Genomic DNA, 22420 nt, shown 5'->3' on the forward strand with positions numbered 1-22420 from the left:
TGGTGTGTTTCAAAAGTGATCACACCCATGCGGGCTCCTGTCTCGCCGATTCTGTACTTTTTGCAGGATGGTGTACAAAAAGGCTTGGCCTATAATTCGCTGCGGGTGCAAGTGGCAGCATTGGCCTCCCTTCATGGTAAGGTTGCAGACGTGTCTTTAGCTGCTCATCCAGATGTGGCACGGTTTCTTAGAGGGGTGCTTCGGCTCCGTCCTCCCGTGCCGGCACCTTGTCCAGCTTGGAACCTGGGGCTAGTTTTGAAGGCTCTGCAGGGTTCTCCTTTTGAGCTGCTATGGCGAGCTTCAGAGAAAGATTTGACACTAAAGGCCGTTTTTCTGGTGGCCATTACTTTGGCGAGACGGGTGTCAGAACTCCAGGCGCTGTCCTGTCGAGACCCATTTCTGCAATTTTCAGAGTCCGGGGTCACAGTTCGTACCGTGCCTTCCTTCATGCTTAAGGTGGTTTCAGCGTTTCACCTAAACCAGCCTATTTTTCTACCCTCTTTTGTTAAAGAGGAGTTTCCAGAATCCTTTGGGCAGTTGCACCTGTTGGATGTGCGCAAGACTCTGTTGCAGTATCTGCGAGTTACTAATTCTTTCAGGACCTCTGATCATTTATTTGTTTTACTATCAGGTTCTCGCAGAGTGTCTCCAGCGTCTTAAGCCACTATTGCCCGCTGGCTCAAAGAAGCTATCTTTTCATCTTATCTGCTTGCCGGCCGGCCTCCGCATGTAGCCTTTAAGGCACATTTCTTCCTCTTGGGCTGAAACTGGAGCACTCTCTCTTCATGAGATTTGCTGTGGAGCAACATGGGCTTCGAAGCTCTCATTTGCCTGACATTTCAGGCTGGATGTGGCTGCTAGGAGGGATGCGCGTTTTGGAGCACAAGTGCTAGCGCGTGGTGTGACTTGTTCCCACCCTATATAGGGATTGCTTTGATACATCCCATACGTAATGGCTTCATCTGCTTGATGACAAGGAAGGGAAAATTAGGTTCTTACCTTGGTAATTTTCTTTCCTTTAGTCATAGCAGATGAAGCCATGAGCCCTCCCTGTATGATTGTCTGTATGATGTGAATCTGTTTCAGGTTCTGTTCTTGTTTCCTGAAGTTCTAATCCTTCCTTGGGAGAAAGTTGGAAAACAGTCTTCAGGATTCTTGTTCACTTATAGGAAGATGAGTTCATTCCTTCCAGGAGGATGTGTGTATTCCCTCCATAAATACAAAGAGGAGGACGAGTTTATTCCCTCCAGGAGGATGTGTTCATTCCCTCCTTTTGAGTTCATGCCCTTGTTATGGGGCCATCGTTCGCTGTGAGGAAAGTTCATGTTATTCCCATTGTGGTTTGTTATACTGCTTTGGAAGCTTCAAATACTGAAGAGGCAGTGGAGCTAGCTGACCATGTGGCACTGTGAAATTTGAGTGCTCTCTATCTCCCCCTGCTGGTTGATGGACACAACCCATACGTAATGGCTTCATCTGCTATGACTAAAGGAAAGAAAATTACCAAGGTAAGAACCTAATTTTCCCATCACAGAAAAGATTACTGGATTAAGCTCAAAGAAGCGAAAAGGGAAATACAGCTAGCGAAAGCACGGGTGGAAGAAAAAAATAGCTAAAGAGGTAAAGAGAGTTGATAAGACCTTATTTAGATATATTGGGGGAAAGGAGAAAAATAACAATGGAATTACAAGACTGAAAGTTACTGAGAATAGCTATTTGGAGAGTGATGAGGATAAAGTGAACGTGCTAAAAAAATACCCACTGGCAATAGTTATTACATCCACCAGTAGGCGGTAGAGAACATGTTGATTGACTTATATTAGAGAATGACACAGGGACGGGGACCCGCAGTAACCGCAGGGATCGGGACGGGATGGGGACAGAGCCCATGGGGGATGGGAACAAACTTTGTCCTCTTGTCATTTTCTACTTTGATAACTGTTAATGAACTGGAATGTTGTTTATGTTTGAGTGATGCAGACATTGATATTGTGATTTTTTGGAAAAACAAGCAAACATGCTGGCCACATCTAGCAAAATTTGCATGGGGGATCCTGTACATCCTGCTACCAGCACATCTTCTAAGAAGACATCTTCTATTGAAGGAAGGACTGTGGAAGACAGGAGAGCTAGACTGAATCCTAAGATTGTTGATGACTTATTCGTCCACAGATTAAAAAATCATAACAGTGCTTCATAGGGCATATTTCTCCCCTATAGGGCATACAGTACTTTGTCCCCATGTCATTCTCTAACTTGTATTTTACCCCATTCTTGACAGAATAGATTAATCAGAAATATCATCAAAAAGTATTGGCCACTACTTTCCATTCATGGCTTTGACCAACTACCTCAGTTTGCTTACATTAGAGCACAAAATCTAGGTGAAATTTATTCGGTGCCTACAGTCGAAACAATGAATACAGAACTGTCAGAAGAAGGGGGACATAAAATTTGCAATCAATGTGTTGTAAATATGCATGGCAAACTAATACAGTAACTAATCCGAAGACAGGGAAACCTTTTCAATTATGGAAATCTACAGACTTCAACACCTCTCAGGTAGTTTATGGAATTTGTCCATGTGGAAAATGGTATATTGCCTATACCAGAAGACGAATAAAGCAAAGAATAGCCGAACACTTAAGTAATTTAAGGATTCAAAATAAGGATGCGCCTTTAGTTGACCATTGGACACAAGTCCAATACAAAGAACAAGATCTGAAGTTTATTGTGTTAACACAAGTCATCCTATCTCATGGGGGCAGTATTTCACTAGCTTTATTAAGGAAGGAACAGGAGTTCATCTTTAGATGGAACACAGTGATACCTAGTGGATTGAATAGGGAAACAGAATGGCCAACATTGTTTTGAATTTTCCCGCGATAACTGATGAAGAGTGATGTATAAGAATAGACAGTGCATGCATTGACGTTTTTGCAAGTTGCCTCAATGGAGTTTGGTTCCTTTCATGGTTAGCCGAACTGTGAGTTTATAATGTTTGCTTTAATAGATATAATATGCTACCTTCAGCAGATGAATCCAGGAACTGGTGGGTTATGTGCATCTACCAGCAGGTGGAGATAGAGATAAACAGAACTGAAGGCAGTGATATCAGACGACCAGCCCCTACATCAGTTAGTATATCTCTGTCTCCAACAGGTGGTGGACGGCTTCTATCCAGCTTCTGGATTCAAGGCTCCTGAGGGTGCTTCTTGGCCTGTGGCCAGTTGAGCCAGGGGGTGGTCTGACCGAGGGTGTGAACTTTAGAGGCATATTTGACTGGTGAGTCCCTGCCTCCATCTTCTCAGGCTGCTCTGACTCCTACTTCCCTCCTCACTAACCCCCCCCCCCCCCCCCCCCCGAGAACCAGAAAATGTAACAAAAGAAAAAGGGGGAGTGAAAGCAGTTTTTTCTGTCCCTGTGTGAGTGCTGCTGTTTACAGAGAGCCGGAGCACTTTTCCTCGGCTCCCCTCGAGAGGTTTCCGAGGCTGCTGTGCTTGGTGGCAAGTAATTGCCAACTTTGCTGGATTTCTCCAGGCGGTTATGGTGGCGGAGACCATAAAACACTGTTCCCGTTGTGAGAAACGGCATTCAGCAGCGGGACTGTGTAGGGCCAAATGCGCTGAGCTCAATGGGGAGATGAGCCTTTCAGTGCACTGGAGAGCGCGATTTCCCGTTCTGAGCCACAGGGGCCGCATGCCATTTTAAAGAGTGCCGCTGAGGCGACTCCGGCAACAGTTGCTAGCTGCGCTCCTACCCCCTTGAATGCACACATTCCAGGGGGGTCTGGGGCAGCTGCTACTCCTGTTATTGGGATGCCTACACTTTTCTAATTTGGGGGGCTTTTTTCCCCTGAATTTGTATTAATTTTATTTTTATTTATTTTTGTTACATTTGTACCCCGCGCTTTCTCACTCATGGCAGGCTCAATGCGGCTTACATGGGGCAATGGAGGGTTAAGTGACTTGCCCAGAGTCACAAGGAGCTGCCTGTGCCGGGAATCGAACTCAGTTCCTCAGTTCCCCAGGACCAAAGTCCACCACCCTAACCACTAGGCCAGGCCTATATCCTTAAATTGTCCCTCCCCCATTCGATCCTGACTACCTCCCTTGAAACTTCTGTGGGCCCCGGGATGGATCGAGTTCTGCTGGTTTCTTCCCCTGAGGAGGTGTCTTCCTTTAAGAGGAGAAGGATTTCTTCAGTCTCTGAGGAGGGGTCCTTGGTTTTTGTAGCTACAGCTCCGTCTCTGGTGACTGCTTCAAAGAGATCTTGGAGACAGGCAGGCTTAGAAGATGTTGAGGAAGGTGAACTTCTCCATGATCAGGCAGATGACCCCTCAGCGGTGTGGCTTTTCCATAAGGAAGAATTGCCATCTTTTATTTCTCAGGCCTTAGAAGCCTTGAATATTGCAGATCCAGAGGTTGGTGCTTCTTAGGCATTTAATCCTAAGAATGCCAGTACTTGGCATCTGTCGAAGACGTTCCCAGTTCATGAAGCCAATCAGGAGTTAATTTCTGCGCAGTGGGCGGATCCTGATGGTGCCCTTAAGGTAGCCAAGGCCATGTCGCACCTTTATCCAGTAAGTGTGGATCAAGTGGAGCAGTTTTCCCTTCCTAAAGTGGGCGCCCTAGTGTCGGCAGTCACTAAGAAGACAATGCTGCAAGTAGAAGTTGGGGTAGCATTGAAGGATATGCAGGACAGGTGTTTGGAGGTTTCTCTGAAGCGTGCCTTTGAACTAGCCACCTTGGCATCCAGGCTTCCATTTGTAATTCTTATGCGGCTAGAGCCTGTCTTAGCGGCTCCATTCAGTTCTAGAGTTCGACCAGGAGTCTGATCTGACTGGGGCTCCTGCATTCTCTCACATGGACATCTGATTCCCTTTATGACTTGGTTCGTTCTTCAGCTAAACTCATGGCCTTGGCTGTTTCCTCTCGACGTCTATTGTGGCTCCATCATTGGTCGGCGGACATTGCCTCTAAGGAAAGTCTGATCAAGTTGCCTTTTCGGGGTAAATTGCTTTTTTGAAAGATTTGGAGAAAATTGTGAAAGACTTGGGCGATTCAAAGTCTCAACGTCTTCCCGAAGACAAACCTAAACCTGCTTCAAGGCAAGGTTCTTCGGCGTCTGGGTTTCGAGAGGCACGCCAGTATCAGCCGGGCCGGTCTTCTGGGTCCTTTCAGTGTTCTCGTTTCCAATAGAGATCTTCCTTTTGCATTGACAAGTGACCGTCTGGTCCCCCACCAGCTCCTCGGTCTTCACAATGATGAGATGCTGACCCATTCTGTGGGGGAGCAGATCGGGGGTCGTCTCTCCCTGTTTCTCTTGGAGTGGGTCAAGATCACTTCAGACCAGTGGGTCCTCGATGTGGTGTAGGAAGGTTACAAACTCGAATTTGATTCTCCCGTCAAACTTTTTTCTGGAGTCCCGCTGTGCCACATGCTCCAAGCGGGCAGCAGTTCTACATGGTTTCAAAGGCCTCCTTCAGTTGGGGGCCATTGTTCCCGTGCCTCCTCTTGAAGTCCGCAAGGGCTGCTATTCTATTTATTTCGTGGTTACCAAAAAGGCAGGTACTTTTCGGCCTATTCTCGATCTAAGAAAAGTGAACACGTTCTTATGAGTCCGACACGTATGGTGATGCTAGAAGCTGTTATTGCGGTTGTTCAACCTGGCGAGTTCTTGACAGCTCTTGACCTGCGGGAGACTTACTTGCACATCTCAATTTGGCAACCTCATCAAAAGTTTCTCAGGTTTGTGGTCTTGGGGTGGCACTTCATTTCAAGCTCTTCCCTTTGGGCTGTCCACTGCCCCGCGCACTTTTTCAAAGGTGATGATAGTGGTGGCAGCCTTTTTTGCTTAAGGAAGGGATTCGGGTGCATCTCTATGTCGACAATTGGCTGATCAGAGTGGAGTCAGCACAGAAGAGTCGGATGGCTACCAGCTGGGTTATGGCAGTCCTTGGGCTGGGTCATCAACAGAGCCAAGCATCATCTTCTACCAACCCAGACCTTAGAATACCTTGGTGTGCATTTTGACACAAGGCTGGGGAAGGTGCTTCTGCCGGATGGTCGGCGACTCAAGTTGATTTCCCAGGTTCAGGCCTTGCTGCGCTTGCCCTGTCCCCACGTTTGGGACTATGTTCAGGTCCTGGGTTCCATGGCAGCAACCCTGGAGGTGGTACCATGGGCAAGGGCTCACATGGACCTGCTGGAGGGCAAGGCGGTCCGAGGCTTTTCGGACAACACTATGGCAGTAGCCTACATCGATCGACAGGGGGGCACCCACAGTTTGTCTTTGACGGTGGAGGCGTTCTGCCTCCTGGATTGGGCAGAGACTCAAGTTCTTTGCCTGTCAGCAGCCCACATTGCAGGACAGAGCAATACTCAGGCAGATTTTCTCAGCCGCACTCTTTTGGATGTGGCAGAGTGGGAACTGTCCTCAGAAGTGTTCCGTCTGATTTGTCAGCGTTGGTGAATGCCAGTGATAGATCTCATGGCCACGAGTCTGAATGCCAAAGTTCCAAACTTTTTCAATCAGGAAAAACAGCCAGGGTCCGCGGGCCTGGATGCCCTATTGCAGCCGTGGCCAGAAACGGGGCTTCTCTGTCTTCCCTCTGTGGCCACTGATAGGGAAAGTCCTGTACTGAATTGGTCTCCACCAAGGGCCAGTGGTGCTGGTGGCGCTGGATTGTGCCCAACGGCCTTGGTATGCAGATCTAATCCAGTTGCTCGACAAGCCACCATTGCGACTGCCGGTGACTGTGTATCTTCTCCGTCAGGGTCCAGTCCAAATGGAGGATCCCTCCCGCTTTGGTCTTATGGCCTGGCTCTTGTGAGGAACCATTTGAGGAAAATGGGTTATTCAGAACCGGTTATTACCACTCTTTTGTAGGCGCGGAAGCAGTCTACTTCTGTTTATGCTCTAGTGTGGAGAACCTTCTCGGCATGGTGTGAGCAGCATGCTGGTTCTCCCAGGCTTTGGTTTCTGTGATCTTAGCCTTCCTGTAGGATGGCCTTCAAAAGGGATTGGCCTACAATTCTCTTCAGGTTCAGGTGGCTGCCCTTGTGTGTTTTTGGGGACGAGTGGCCGGTTCGTCCCTGGCTGTTCACCCAGATGTGGCTTGTTTTCTGCGGGGGGAGGGGGGTGCTCTTCACCTTCGCCTGCCTCTTTGGCGGCCATGCCCTTCTTCGCGCCTAAATCTAGACGCTTCGAGCTCTCCGGGCTCTGCCGTTCAACCCTTATACAAGGCTTCAGAAAAAGATTTCACTCTTAAGACGGTGTTTTTGGTGACTATTGCGTTGGCTCTTTAGATTTTGGAGCTTCAGGCTTTGTCGTGCTGCAATCCTGTTTTGCAGTTTTCTGAAGTGGGGGTCTCTATTCAGACGGTTCCTTCCTTTTTGCTGAAGGTGGTGTCGGCTTTCCAGCTCAATCAAACTCTTTTCCCTTCGTTTCGGAAAGAGGATTATCAGGAGGAATTTGCATCTCTTCGCCTTTTGGATGTATGGAGGGTGCCTTCTAAAGTATCTGCAAGTTTCTAATGAATTTCGTTGTTGCGATCAGCTTTGTGCTCCTTTCAGGGGCATGGAGAGGTGAGACCGCCTCCAAGGCTTCTGTTGCTCGGTGGATTAAAGAGGCTATTGAGTCGGCGTACATTTTGAACTAAGGGCTCATTCCACTCGGGTGCAGGCTACGTCATGGACAGAGACTTCTGTCCTATGAAATCTGTCGGGTAGTCACTTGGGCTTGCCAGCATACTTTCTCCAAGTACTACAGATTGGATTTGGCTCGGGAAGACGTGCGTTTCGGGGCCGAAGTGTTGGCGCGCGCGGGGGGGGGGGGGGGTTCGGCTTCCTGCCCGATATAGGGTAAGCTTTGGTACATCCCACCAGTTCCTGGATTCATATGCTGCAGGTGCTAGGGAAGGTAAAATTAGGCCTTGCCTGATAATTTTCTTTTCTTTAGCCGCAGCAGATGGATCCAGGATCCCTCCCTCTTTGCCAACGAGTTTCTTCTGCCACGCAGTTTTCGACATTTTCTACGTTTCTTTGTTGCAAATTCAGACAGGGTCCCGAGAGTTGGAGAATCTACAGTTCAATTAAAGAAAGATTCTGTTTTTGGTTACATTGTTTGGTTCTCAATTTTTTGTTCTGAGGAGGGTTACCGAGTTCTGGTTTTTTTCTTGGTAGTGTTTTTGCCTATTTTCACTGCTTGCAAATGATATATGCCAACTGATTTGGGGGCTGGCCGTCTGGTATCACTGCCTTCAGTTCTGTTTATCTCTATCTCCACCTGCTGGTAGACTGACATAACCCACCGGTTCCTGGATTCATCTGCTGCAGCTAAAGGAAAGAAAATTATTAGATAAGGCCTAATTTTAACATGCAATACAGTTATAACCAGTGCTTTTTTTGAGGGGGTACTGAGTACCAGCACCTTTTCTATTGTCTGCTAAAACTGATCTATGGACCCCAAGTTTTAATGAAAGAGCTCAGGCTCTACACACCAATTCTACCTTGTTATAGATTCTGTGACTAGTTGCAGGGGGTCTGGCCATTGTGGGGTGGGTCCATCAGTGATCACCCCACCCCTGAAGGGTGGTCTAGCATTTGAGTACCGGCACATATTTTGCTAGAAAAAACACACTGATTATAACAGAGTTTAGATTGTGAGTCTCAAAAATTGGGGGGGGGGGGGGGGGGATTTTTTTACTTAAAAAAAAAAAATTTTTTTAAGATATTTTTTACACTTTTGTTTTGAACTAGCTACAGTTAAGTTCTCCTGAAGACATCGATTAAAGGTAATTATGGACCATGTTGAGAACAAAAGAAGCATAATTTCTACATTTTGAGCCATCAAGACAACAAAATTTTGCAAATTTCTCAATCTGCACTTCCCCAGCTGTAAAGGATTAAAATACAAGCTGACACATGCCACTACCTTCTCCTACATGAGCACGCAATTGTGGAATGCATTACCTACTGCCCTGAAAACTATTGACGAATTAACCAAGTTCCACAAATCTCTGAAGACGCATCTTTTCAACAAAGCCTACAAAGAGAACCCATAGTCTACAAAACTACTTCACCAACCTACCCAGCTATGAAATTCCACCTGCTAGACTAACTTGCCTTACACTTTCCTTCTCTCTTTCTTTACTTAAGCTTTGACAATTACCAATTGTATCTGATATCCTGGAATAACTATGTCATAACAAAACTCTGTAAGCCACATCGAGCCTGCAAATAGGTGGGAACATGTGGGATACAAATGCAATAAATAAAATTTAAGAATCACAATATTTGAACCACAAAGGGGAGTTATTATGGAGTGGTATTCTCACCAAAAAACACTTTTTTAACTTTGGACCAAGAGCAGGATATCACCACAGCGAGAACAGCACAGTATATTGTTCAAAGATAGAACTGCTGTAAGTAGAACTGCTTTTGAACTTTAATTGCTTACAATTTTAAGAAGATCAAGTTTGTGTATAACATTTAATCAAGGTAGGCAGGAATGGATGATAGTGCTATGATGGTGGATTGGTGATATTACAATTGTCTAAGACTCTGGTCTGTGTAATGCACCAACAACTGAGCACTAATCACAATTATAATTTATTTTTTAAGCTTTTCTGTTAATAGTTTGCATTTAATGCGAAGAAGTGCAGAGTGATGCACTTGAGGTGCAGAAATCCAAAAGAGACGCACCATATAGGAGGAGAGAGATTGGTAAGCTCGGCTCTGGAGAGGGACCCTGGGGTGATGGTGAATGAAGATCTCAAGGTCAAGAACCAATGCGACAAGACGATGGCCGCAGCCAGAAGGATGCTAGGCTGTATAGACAGGGGTATAACCAGCAGAAGAAAGGAGGTGTTGATGCCCCTGTACAAGTCGTTGGTGAGGCCCCACTTGGAGTATTGTATTCAGTTTTGGAGAACTTATCTTGCTAAGGATGTAAAAAGACTTGAGGCGATTCAGAGAGAAGCAACAAAAATGGTAGGGGGTTTAGGCAGCAAGACGTACATGGAGAGACTTGCTGACCTAAACATGTATATACTGGAGGAAAGAAGAAACAGGGGTGATAAGATACAAACGTTCAAATATTTGAAAGGTATTTGCAAACAAACCTTTTCCAGAGGCAGGAAGCTGGTAAAACTAGAGGGCATGAATTGAAATCGAAAGGGGGCATACTCAGGATAATGTCAGGAATATTTTTCACTGAGAGGGTGGTAGATTCCTGGAATGCCCTCCCGCGGGAGGTGGTGGAGATGAAAATGGAAACAGTTCAAAAATGTGTGCGAATCCTGTTTATTTTATTTATTTGTTACATTTGTATTCCACATTTTCCCACTTATTTGCAGACTCAATGTGGCTTACATAGTGCCAGAAAGGCGTTTGCCGTTTCCAGTGTGAACAAATACAATGTGATGTTTTGATAAGATGAAGTTTAAATGGCAAAGTCACAGTAATAGTCTTAAAGTGGGAGAGTAGTGTTGTGTTCATACATGCTTCGGTCTTCTTGTGTAGCCAAGGTCAGACCTTTAAGTTGGATCGGGAGGGTATGCTTTTTTGAACAGGGTGGTTTTTAGTATTTTCTGGTAGTTTAGGTGTTCGTAGGTCGCTTTTAAGGCTTTTGGTAGTGCATTCCACAATTGAGTGCTTATGTACGAAAAGCGGGATGCATAAGTAGATTTGTATTTTAGACCTTTACAGATTTTAGATGTGATCGTGTTGAATTGGAGGCATTTCTGGTTGGTAGGTCGATTAATACTGTCATGTACCCAGGCACTTGCTATAGAGAATTTTGTGGACCATGGTGCAGATTTTAAAGGCAATGCGTTCTTTGATTAGGAAGGATTAGGTTTAGAAGGACGGATCCAAAGAAGCTAGGGGAGATTAGGTAGGAAAACCGGTGCTGGGTTGACTTCTACGGTCTGTGCCCTGATGAAGGCTGAGTAGATTTGGATGGGCCGGAGGTGAAACTTTTCGGGTGCTTTGACAACAAATTCAGAAATTTTAGAACAAGGCCAGTGCCAAGCAGACTTCTAAGGTCTATGCCCTAAAAATGGCAAGGATAAATCAAGAACAGGTATACATATGATGTAACACTTTATGCCATATGTATTGACTTTATATTGTTGGCAAAGTGATACATGTGGGAAAGAGGAACCCAAACTATAGCTATGTAATTCAAGATTGCACATTAGGAGTCACCGACCAGGAAAAGGATCTAGGCATCATCGTTGATGATACGTTGAAATCCTCTGCTCAGTGTACAGCGGCGCCTAAGAAAGCAAATAGAATGTTAAGTATTATTAGAAAAGGAATGGAAAACAAAAATGAGAATGTTATAATGCTTTTGTATCGCTCCATGGGCTGCGACCGCACCTCAAATATTGTGTGTAATTCTGGTCACCGCATTTCAAAAAAGAGATAGTGGAATTAGGAAAAGGTACAGAGAAGGGTGACAAAAATGATAAAGGGGAAGGGATGACTTCCCTATGAGGAAAGGCTAAAGCGGCTAGGGCTCTTCAGCTTGGAGAAAAGACAGCGGAGGGAAGATACGATAGAGGTCTATAAAATAATGAGTGGAGTGAAATGGGTAACATAGTAACATACATAGTAAATGACGGCAGAAAAAGACCTGCATGGTCCATCCAGATGTGAATTGCTTGTTTACTCTTCCAAAAATACTAGTACTAGGGGTCATGCAATGAAGCTACAGATTAGTAATTTAAAACAAATTGAAGAAATATTTCTTTACTCAGCGTGTAATTAAACTCTGGAATTCATTGTCAGAGAATGTAGTAAAAAGCAGTTAGCGTAGCGGGGTTAAAAAACGGTTTGGATATCTTCCTAAAAGTCTATAGCCATTATTAAGGGACTTGGGAAAATCCACTGCTTATTTTCTAGGATAACTGTCAATCAACTTATGGCAATACTCTACTATACGTCTTAAACGTACAGTACACAAACTAGTAGAAGATGGTCTCAGGAGGTATCTGATGATTTTAAGGTAAATATCAATATGCCACAAAAATGTGCAGGGAAAGTCTCGTATGGTCACCGGGGTAGTTTGTATCACAATGTAGGTGAGCCCCGATTCCGTGACAGTTGTAATCATTACTGACCCCCTCCTACCACTATTTTTGATTTTTATTGGTTGTTTAATGTTTTTAATGTTAGATATCTTGTGGCATAATCATAGCTCTTGTTCTACCTTTTAAGGCTTATGTCATACTCCCTTATAAATATATCAGATGGTGTTGGAAACCTATTACAGCTATGGCGGCTGCACATATAACGCCCAATTGCCGTCAACACTTATCTGTATGTGCAGGGTGCTAATGTTTGCCCCACAATCCTCTGTACGTCCAGGTGCTAATGTTGCCCCAACAGGTGCCTGTTTCGCTCCTTGTAGCTTTATCAAGGGATAATCGCACTCGTGACCTGAAAAAGTAAATGCATATTGGTCAACACTGTACATCTGATCTTCAGTTAACGTACTAAACATAATGACTTCTGGCTCACAGTCTCTCAGCCTGCTGTAATTCATTTTGGGTCCAGGTGGCGACTCTGACTTACTGAGATATCCTTGTAGCACAGAAGATGGCAGATAAAGACCTGTACGGTCCATCCAGTCTGCCGTAAGTACTTAGTACTGCCATACTGGGACAGACCGAAGGTCCATCAAGCCCAGCATCCTGTTCCAACAGAGGCCAATCCAGGTCACAGATACCGGGCAAAATCCCCAAAAGTACAAACATTCTATACTGCTAATCCCAGTAATAGTTGGATTCTCCCCAAGGTCCATTTTAATAATGGTCTATGGACTTTTTCTTTAGGAAGCTGTCCAAACCTTTTTAAACTCCGCTAAGACCTCCACCTTTACCCACATTCTCTGGCAACGAATCAGAGTTTAATTACACATTGCGTGACCCTAGACTCCCTTTCTTGCCCTACACAGATCCTGCTTGAATACCTTCTACACCTTTCTGAGTCTGATCTCAAGACCAACTCTGTAAGGGTTCACCCTTGTTTGCTTCATAAGAGGTTTGTTTTTCATAGAACTCTCTGTCAAAACTTTGCTTGTGTCATGGGACCTCAATGTTGTCCTCACCCAGCTGATGAAAGCTCCTTTCGAGCCGCTGGATTCCTGTCATCTGAAATACTTGGCCTAGAAGGTCCTGTTTTTGGTGGCTGTTACTTTAGCTTGTAGGGTCAGTGAGCTTCAGGCCCTGGTGGCAGATCCACCTTACACAAAATTTCAGAGTAGTTCTCCGCACGCACCCTAAGTCGATCATTCTTCCAACATTCTTTCCCAAACCTCATGCTCACTGGTGAGAGCCTTCTGCATACCTTGGACTAAGCGAGCATTGGCCTTTTACTCGGAGCAGACTAGGCCTACGAACAGTCCACCCAGCTTTTTCTTTCATAAGATCCCAAGAAGATGTTTTTTTTTTTCATTGGGAAACGCACAGTCTCCAATTTTCTGGCAGATTGCATTTCATTCACTTTTGCCCAGGCTGGTCTGGCTCTTGAGGGTCATGTCAAGGCTCACAATGTTAGAGCCATGGCGGCGTCAGTAGCCCACTTGAGGTCAGCCTCCATTTAAGAAATTTGCAAGGCTTTAACTTGATGTTCAGTCCACACATTCACATCACACTACTACTTTGAGCAGAATACCTGACACAATAGTCGGTTTGGACAGACAATTCTGCAGAATTTGTTTGGTGTCTAAAATCCAACTTCACCCCACCTGCCTAGGCCATTTTATTCTGTTCCAGACTGCACTCTCACAAGTTGATATATTTCACGTTAATTACTGTTTTACTCTCACCACTGCGAGGTCCATTTGACCAATGGTTGCTGTTTTCAGTGAGTCTGATAGCTAGGGATTCCCACATGTGAGAATATAGCCGGCTTGTCCTTGGAGAAAGTGAAGATACTTACCTGTAGTAGGTATTCTCCGAGGACAGCAGGCCATTCATTCTCACATACCCTACCTCTCCTTGGAGTTGTACTGATGATCCCATGCTCTTGCCGCAGGTGGGAAGGGTGTGGGGAGAGGAATTTTCTAATTTCAATGTTGTTACTATATATGAATTTCCATGCTGCAGAAGTTGAAACTGCTTCTCCCCATAGAAATGCATTGGCTCAGTTTTTGTGGGGACGGGGGGGGGGGGGGTATTTCTCTTGAACCCCTGATCCAACCTGCTATTTTCAAACTTGAACCGCACCCCCCCAACCAAGTTTCATCTGTTCTTTTAAATTTGTGGATTGTTTGCCCCCCCCCCCCCCCAACAGACAGACATGCTCAACCCCTTTTGTATAATTCTTTCCAACTTCTGTAGGGTTGGAAAGAATAGAAGCGATCATGCCAATAGCGAGGGCGCAGATTATCTATGACGCTAAAGAGTCCAAGGTAAAACTTTAAATCCACAGTAAAAACTGGAAGCCAATGAACCAATGCACTCTCCAGTGAATTTATTTATAGGCAAACCTAAATATAGAGCATTAGAAAATCATGTGTTACTTGAGCGTATTATATTGTAGCCCTATCACAGTGACAGATAAGAACAAGGTTGCTGAAGCATATGAAGGTAATAGTCAGGGCCAGTCTTAGCAATTGCGCAGCCCTGTACAGACCAGTTCAGTGGGGCCCTGTAGCTCTGCCCCCTTGCCTAGACCCACCCCCCTATTGACAAGAAGTTTATTTTTTTTGTTTATGAAATTTCAAATAAAGACAAATCAAGCGATCTTGTACAGAAAAACAGATTCAAATAAGCACAATGCTATCATAGGAAACCTAGTATTAAGCAATGAAAATAACCAATTCTCATACCATAGAGGAGAATAAAGGAAAAATATTAATAAAAAATCCAGGTATGTGGGCAGAGTACTTTCAAATGCCCCTACTACTGTTAATACACCAATCCAGAGAGGCAACACTGGAGATCCCCTAATAGCCAAAAAAAAAAGATGTGAAATGCATAGGTTCCCAAAAAGACATATTTCATTAACACAAAATCACAACACATTTACAGGGGAAATGTAAGTAAAATTTTGCACTCGTTAGATCACCCCAGGGCGCAGACGCAAAAATTGTGCTTCTGGTTCTCCTTGCAAATATCAGGAAACATATATATCTTTCCCCTAAAGAAGTCTCAATATTCTCTCTGAGAAGAACACACATTCACTTTCTCTGACCTTCATACACAAACTCACTGTCTGTCTCTAAAAAAAACCCCACACATTAAATATCACTATGATTGTGTGTGAGAAACACACACACACACTCATGTTCACACTCTCTGAGGAACACACACACACACTCCCTTCTTTCTGACCCTCTTTCTGAGAAATACACACACTGTCTCTCTCTGTCTCCGAGAAACAGAATTACAATTTTAAAATGTCTCTTTTTTTGTGTTTGAATCAAATTCGGTGGAACATTACAGTCCATTCCTCAATTACAAGTGCAGCACCATTCAGAGATGAATGATTGGTTCATTCAAGGATTGTAGAAGTAAATATAACCCCCTAAAGTTTTACCAAAGGTGGTTACAAACCTTTCACGTTAATATGGAGATAGTTACATAACCGTTATCCTAAATTTCACAAGCATCAGCACAAGAGAAAGGAATCCAATAAAGTCCATGTACATTAGCTACCTATTGGCTAGTGTTTTGTATTTAATTCTGTTATGATCACAGAGCAAACTGGTAACCCATGTGCTAGGCAAGAGAAGCAGATGTGCCTAAATTCCCTATCAAAATTGTACATTGATGGCAGGTGACGAATCCCCGCACTGTTCCAAACAGCACAGGGGTTTACCACCCCTATGATCAGAAATAATAGCATTCAAATTTATACGTGCTATTTCTGATCATAGGGTAAAGTGCGGGAGGATGCTCAGACACAATCCTCCCGCAGTTGTTTGACAGGTCTGGGCTCCCCGAACCCCCCCCCCCCCCCCCCGACACAAGTTCGGGTGGCGCTGGAGATCCGGTGGGTCTACAACCCCCCCCCCCCCCCAGCATCCCCTCAGATGTCCCTGGTGGCCCAGTGGGCCGCAGGTCAATCATCCCTACCTCCCTCCTCTTCCATCGGCGCTGCCTCGAAAATGGTGGTGCCCAGCCCTGCCCAGTGCATCCTGGGATGTGCTGAGCAGGGCATCACACCATATAAGGGACATCTGAAGGGATGCTGGGTGGGGGGTCGGGTTGGGGTTCCTGTTGGGGGGGGCTGCTAGCATGCAAATACATGCTGCACAGGGCTGACCATTCCTCCCCAATGGTCTGGAAACCCTAATGTCAGCTTCAAGCTGGTGTAGGGTTTGCCGCGGACAGCGAGCCAATCTTTGACTGGTCGATCATTGGGGTTGAATAGGTTTAGCATGCATTTGCATTCTACCTGCGCTGAGAGCCCTGTTTTGCATGCATTTGCATGCTAGTTGTGTTCAGAGCCCACGAGCATGTTTCACGCGCCCGGGGGCTCTGATCATGGGGTGGTAGCAAACACAGGTGCTAGTATGGTTCTAACACCCTCTAGCGCCTGCGCTTGCTTCTGATCATTGGCCCTTGAGGTAGAAAAGTACAAAGAGGAGTTTCTTATACCAGAGCAGTAGCAGTACCAAAGCAAAAGATTAAAGACAAGCTTTACTTGCAGTAGAGGGGGAAGGGAATTCTTATGCACCACTCTTAGCTCAACACTAGCTGTCCGTCTGTGCCGATGCAGGGGAAACGGCCTGGGAGCAGCTGGCTGAGGGCAGGCTACAACTGGATCTAGATCACAGGCGGAAAGGAAGCAGTCTTCCAGCCTAACTTGCCGAGAGCACCTGAGGCTGAGTGCTGATCGGTTCCGTCGGCGTCAGCAGCTTCCTGCAGGCTGCACTTTCTCTCTCTCTCTCTGTCACAGTTTTTCATGAAGCTGAGCCAAAAGTGCAGCTGTGATTGATCATGGAGCTTGTCCGGCGCCTAAAAGGACCCTTCTAATTGGCTGGGGTCACTCCAGTCAATTAAGAGCCTTTTTAGGCACCAGACAGGCTCCCTGATCAATCACAGGCTCAGCCACATGAAAAACAGTGACTGTCTGCTAGTTGCCTGTGCACCAACTAGGTAGAGTGGCTGGGGGGCAGGGTCAGAGCGTTCTGAGGTTGCGAGCGAAGACTATGATTCTGACCACCAATGCTGCGGCCGAGGGGCCCCTGGGAGCATGAGCCACTATGTGGCTGCCCCTGTTGCTCCTGCCTAAGACCGGCCCTGGTAATAGTGGGCTTTATGCAAGCAGGAGAGGACTTGCTGTTGGATTTCCTCTTCCTTCGTCCACTGCTTTGGTATCGACAATACTGAGTTTAAAGTGGCTGCATATGACCACATAAAGTTGTCAGGATTGCGGGAGGTCAAAATTATTGCTGGACATACTTATACATAATATTAAACCAGCTTCTGACCTCTGATAAACTCTTCCCCCTCCCCTTCAGGAACCACTGAGGATGGCACCAAATGGTGCTCAGAGAGGCCTGATAGCCCTTTGGTTTCTCAATTACTCTTGATTAACACACCTTTTGTTCCATCTGGGAGCAGGGCTTCAGAGCAACCAAAGCCAGACAGTGAGGCTCCATGACTAGTAACTTCAAACAGGACAACCTGTGAAAGTTGTTGCCTTTCCTGACTTCAGAAAGTATCTGGAGTTCTGTAAAGGAAATAACTGGGAAAGAGAGAAGTTTTTGATCTCTCTCTGCTCCTGTTCCCTCTCAGTTCTTATTAGGTATAAAGCAGAGCTCACTAGGGCTCTCTCTGTGTCTTTCTCTGTGCAGCAGCACAGAGCTCAGCTTGGGGTCTACTGCCCCCCCTGTCTGTCCCGGGCACTTCTCTGTGTCCAGGGCACTAGGTCTCCCTCTTTCTCTCTCCCTGCAAGCAGAGCACACCGGGCTCTGCATGCACTACTTCTTTCTCTCTCTTCCTTAAACACCACAGATACAGGCATATACCAGCTACCTGTACTAAATGCTGTGAGCCCATGCATATATGCAAATATAATATACTTTATATATCCAAATCCGTGTGGATTGCGTATTCTTTGGGAACCCACTGCCTCTGTGAAGTGGACTCCGGGACCAACCCTAGACAACGATAGCTGACAATAGTAAACCTCTGAAGTTCTCTCTATCTCCACCTGCTGGTAAAGGGACATAACCCACAAATCTCTGGATTAGAGACTTGCACGGGAACGGGGTTCCAGCGGGGGCGGAAGCAGTTCTGCGGGGATCCTGTGGGGATGGAAGTAGTTCCGGCGGGGTACCTGTGGGACAGAAACAATTCCTTTGGGGTTCCCATGGAAGTGTACACTGCACTTGTGCCAGCCTCTCACCTACCAAGTACCAAGTTCTGTCACCCCCTTCTCCTCCTTTCTTTAAAAACACAGATGCAGAAAGTCTTCATTAAGGAGGTGGTAGAGACCCAAATGGTGACGGAATTCAAAAAGGCATGGGATGAACACAGAGTATCTCTAATTAGAAAGTAAGTTTAAAAAAATCTAAACTGAAATAGCTGCATTTGTTTGGATGTTTCAAGTGACGCTTAGATGGCAACTCTGGCTGTGATGAACTAGGGCCAGTACTGGGCAGACTTCTGTGGTCTGTGTGTCATATATGACAACCTGGTTTAGGAAGGGCTGGAAAGGGCTTAGCATCTTCAGTGGCTGGAACATGAGGATGTTGCCGGACACTTTTACGGTCTGTGTCCCACAAATGAAGAATGAATAGACTGGAGTGGGCTTCGATGGCAACTCCAGCAGTTGGAACATAAGGATAGGGCCGGATAGACTTCTATGGTCTATGTCCCGGAAACGCCAAAAAACAACCATAATCAAGTATATAATATCATGTTCATTGTTGATTAATTATGAATTGATAATGAGCGTGACTATTGGGCAGACTGGATGGACCGTTCAAGTTTTTATCTGCCATCACTTGCTATGTTACTGTTAATCCTCTCTGGTCCCTGGCTGATTCGTGTATCTCGGCTCTTGACACGGGCACAAGCATCAGAAGTCACCTGACCTATTGGCGCATTCATGTGGCGACCTCTCAGCACACAGCTCCAGTGAATCAGAGAGAAATCTTACATGTGTGCACCAGAGCGTTCAAAGTTCCAACATCCGTTCCTTCCTTGCCTACAGTGCTGTGGCTCAAACCCAAGAGAGAGACTGAGAGAGCCGACTGGAATTTATTTTTTATGTACCATTAAATTCTTGTGGGACTGAGTGGGAACAGGTTCAGTTCTTGTGGGAGCAGGTTAAATTCTTGTGGGAATGGGTAAGATTCCAGTGGGGACGGGTGGGGGTTGTTAAGATTCCCGTGGGGACAGGTACGATTTCTGTCCCCGTGCAACTCTGTACTCTGGATTAAAAACTGGTTAAAAGATAGAAAACAGAGAGTAGGGTTAAATGGTCAGTATTCTCAATGGAGAAGGGTAGATAGTGGGGTTCCCCAGGGGTCTGTGCTAGGATCGCTTTTTTTTTTTTTACATATTTATAAATGATCTAAAGATGGGAGTAACTAGTGATGTAATTAAATTTGCTGATGACACAAAGTTATTCATAGTTGTTAAATCACAAGAGAATAATGGAAAAATTACAAGAGGACCTTATGTGACTGGGCATCTAAATGGCAGGTGGCATTTAATGTGAGTCTAGTCGCGCTATAGAAATGATTAGTAGTAGTAGCAAGTGCGAAGTGATGCATGTGGGAAAGAGGAACCCGAATTATAGTTATGTAATGCAAGGTTCCACATTAGGAGTCACTGATGAGGAAAGGGATCTAGGCATCATCGTTGATAAGTTGAAACCCAATGCTCAGTGTGCGACAGCTGCTAAGAAAGCAAATAGAATGTTAGGTATTAGGAAAGGAATGGAAAACAAAAATGAGGACATTATAATGCTTTTGTATCGCTCCATGGTGCAACCGCACCTCAAATATTGTGTGCATCCACCACCCTCTCTGTGAAAGAGTATTTTCTTAGATTCCTCCTAAGCCTATTTCCTCTTAACTTCATCCTATGCCCTCATTCCAGAAGTTTCCTTCATTCGAAAAAGGCTCACCTCCTATACATTAATGCCACTGAGGCATTTAAATGTCTCAGGTCATTTCTCCTCTCTCCCCCTCTCTTCCAACATATACATGTTAAGGTTCATGAGCTTATCACTATATTTTTTATGACCGAGACTGCTTACCAATGTGGTAGCCATCCTCTGAACCAACTCTGTTCTGTTTATATCTTTCCGTGGATTCGGTCTCCATAATTGCACGCAGTACTCTAAATGGGGCCTCGCCAGAGGCTTATACAATGGCATTATCACCTCTTTTTTTTCCTGCTGGCCATCCCTCTGCTTATGCACCCAAGCTTCCTTCTGGCTTTGACCGTCACCTTAAGGTCATCAGACACAATCACCCCCAAGTCCTGCTCTTCTTTTTACACAGGAGAGCGGGACTTGGGGGTGATTGTTTCTGAGAATGAGAATTTAAGAAGGCCTCAGAGTCCTCTCCTGCTTCCTCCAAGGGAACTGGCGCCTCTGGCACCCTCCCCTCAGTCTACACCGCTTAGAACCCATTTCCCGGTGGAGGTCGTGGAGACAAAGACTATGTCTGAATTTAAAAAAGTGTAGGACAGGCACATGGGATCCCTTAGGAAAAGGAGGAGTTAGTGGGTACTGAGGAAGGGCAGACTTGATGGGCCATTTGGCTGTTCTCTGCCGCCATGTTTCTATGTTTCTATGACTCGTAGTCTAAGGCTTCTCCTTCTCGAAAGCTAACTTGGTTGCTATAAGTTGCCAGGTGTCTCTGTCAATTTTGTTATTCCAGATTAACACAGCTATTCCTTTTAGTTTTTATTAAATTACTAGGTTTGTGTTCTCTTGCTAGGTATTGCATGCAGTCGTCACCTTTCTGTTTTGGGAAGACCTGGAACGTTCGAAACGTCTCATCTAAGAAGAATCCCCGTTAGAACTTTCATAGAAACGCCAACTTATTTTGCTTCAAAAGATAATACCGGCAAGGATGGCTCTGGTGATGGAACTAAGGTGGGTAACTGTTCACTTTTTAAGCCATAGATTCTTCAACAACACAGTCATCAGTGGAGCATCATTGGAAATTTTACTTAATTTTTCATTGATCTCATAACTAGAGCTGATGTTACTTTGTGGAGGTGCCACCTGAGAAATTATCAACACGGACTACCATTGACATATGCTGTTTTACTGGGAACCCCAGTTATTAGTAACTAGGTCTGTTCAAATTTTGTTTTCATGAAATAATTTAACAGGATACTGCCTAGAGTGCTCCTGCCACGGTAATTATAGTGGGGATAAGTTTTCAGGTACTGTATAGTATTTCCCTGCTCCAAAGAACTTATAGTCTGAGTAGGTACCCGAGACAGTGGGAGAGAGTGATTTGCCCAAGGTTGCTGAGTGTTGATGGCAGTCCGTGACTTTGACCATCAGGTCACTTCCTCTCTATGGTACCACCTGTAGGCTATATAATTATTAATCCTCTAAAATTAAAAACAGCACATATGAAATCTAATCTAACAGCAGCAGGATGCATTTTAAGTTAACTTCTGCAACATGTGTTAAATTAGAAATCTGTGGGAGACGGAGGTAGCAGTGGAAAGAAACTGACTTCTGGAAGCTCTGGAAAAGGAGGAAATCAGCTGCGCTGTCCAAAATGTGGAGACCTATGCACCCACGTGGAGACCTTTGTTTGTAAGTGTAGAAGCTTTTCTTCCCGGGCAGAGGGACTGTGAAATACAAATGAGATGGTAATAGAGCGGAGGAGTGGCCTAGTGGTTAGGGTGGTGGACTTTGGTCCTGAGTTCGATTCCCACTTCAGGCACAGGCAGCTCCTTGTGACTTTGGGCAAGTCACTTAACCCTCCATTGCCCCATGTAAGCCGCATTGAGTCTGCCATGAGTGGGAAAGCGCAGGGTACAAATGTAACAAAAATAAAATAGATACATTGGACATTCTACATGGAATGTTGCTACTATTGGAGATTCTGCATGGAATGTTCTACTATTGGAGATTCTACATGGAATGTTGCTACTATTGGAGATTCTGCATGGAATGTTGCTACTATTGGAGATTCTACATGGAATGTTGCTATTCCACTAGCAACATTCATGTAGAAGGCTGCGCAGGCTTCTGTTTCTGTGAGTCTGACGTCCTGCACGTACGTGCAGGACGTCAGACTCACAGAAGCAGAAGCCTGCGCGGCCACATTGGTGATCTGCAAGGGCCGACTTCTACATGGAATGTTGCTAGTGGAATAGCAACATTCCATGTAGAATCTCAAATAGTAGCAACAGTGGAGGAGTGGCCTAGTGGTTAGGGTGGTGGACTTTGGTCCTGAGGAACTGAGT

General features: G+C 45.3%; 1 protein-coding gene across 2 annotated transcripts in view; it reads left to right on the forward strand.

The window, feature by feature from the left end:
- CLPX (caseinolytic mitochondrial matrix peptidase chaperone subunit) overlaps nucleotides 1-22420 on the forward strand; it is a 35926-nt gene that overhangs the window by 12143 nt on the left and 1363 nt on the right. For both annotated transcript variants that reach the window (XM_030190449.1, XM_030190450.1), the window contains exons 2-3: nucleotides 20926-21083; nucleotides 21641-21764. In XM_030190449.1, the coding sequence (XP_030046309.1) occupies nucleotides 20926-21083; nucleotides 21641-21764 (282 nt within the window). The remainder of the gene's footprint in view (nucleotides 1-20925; nucleotides 21084-21640; nucleotides 21765-22420) is intronic.

This window comes from Microcaecilia unicolor, chromosome 1 (genome assembly GCF_901765095.1).
Source record: "Microcaecilia unicolor chromosome 1, aMicUni1.1, whole genome shotgun sequence".
Lineage (NCBI taxonomy): Eukaryota > Metazoa > Chordata > Amphibia > Gymnophiona > Siphonopidae > Microcaecilia > Microcaecilia unicolor.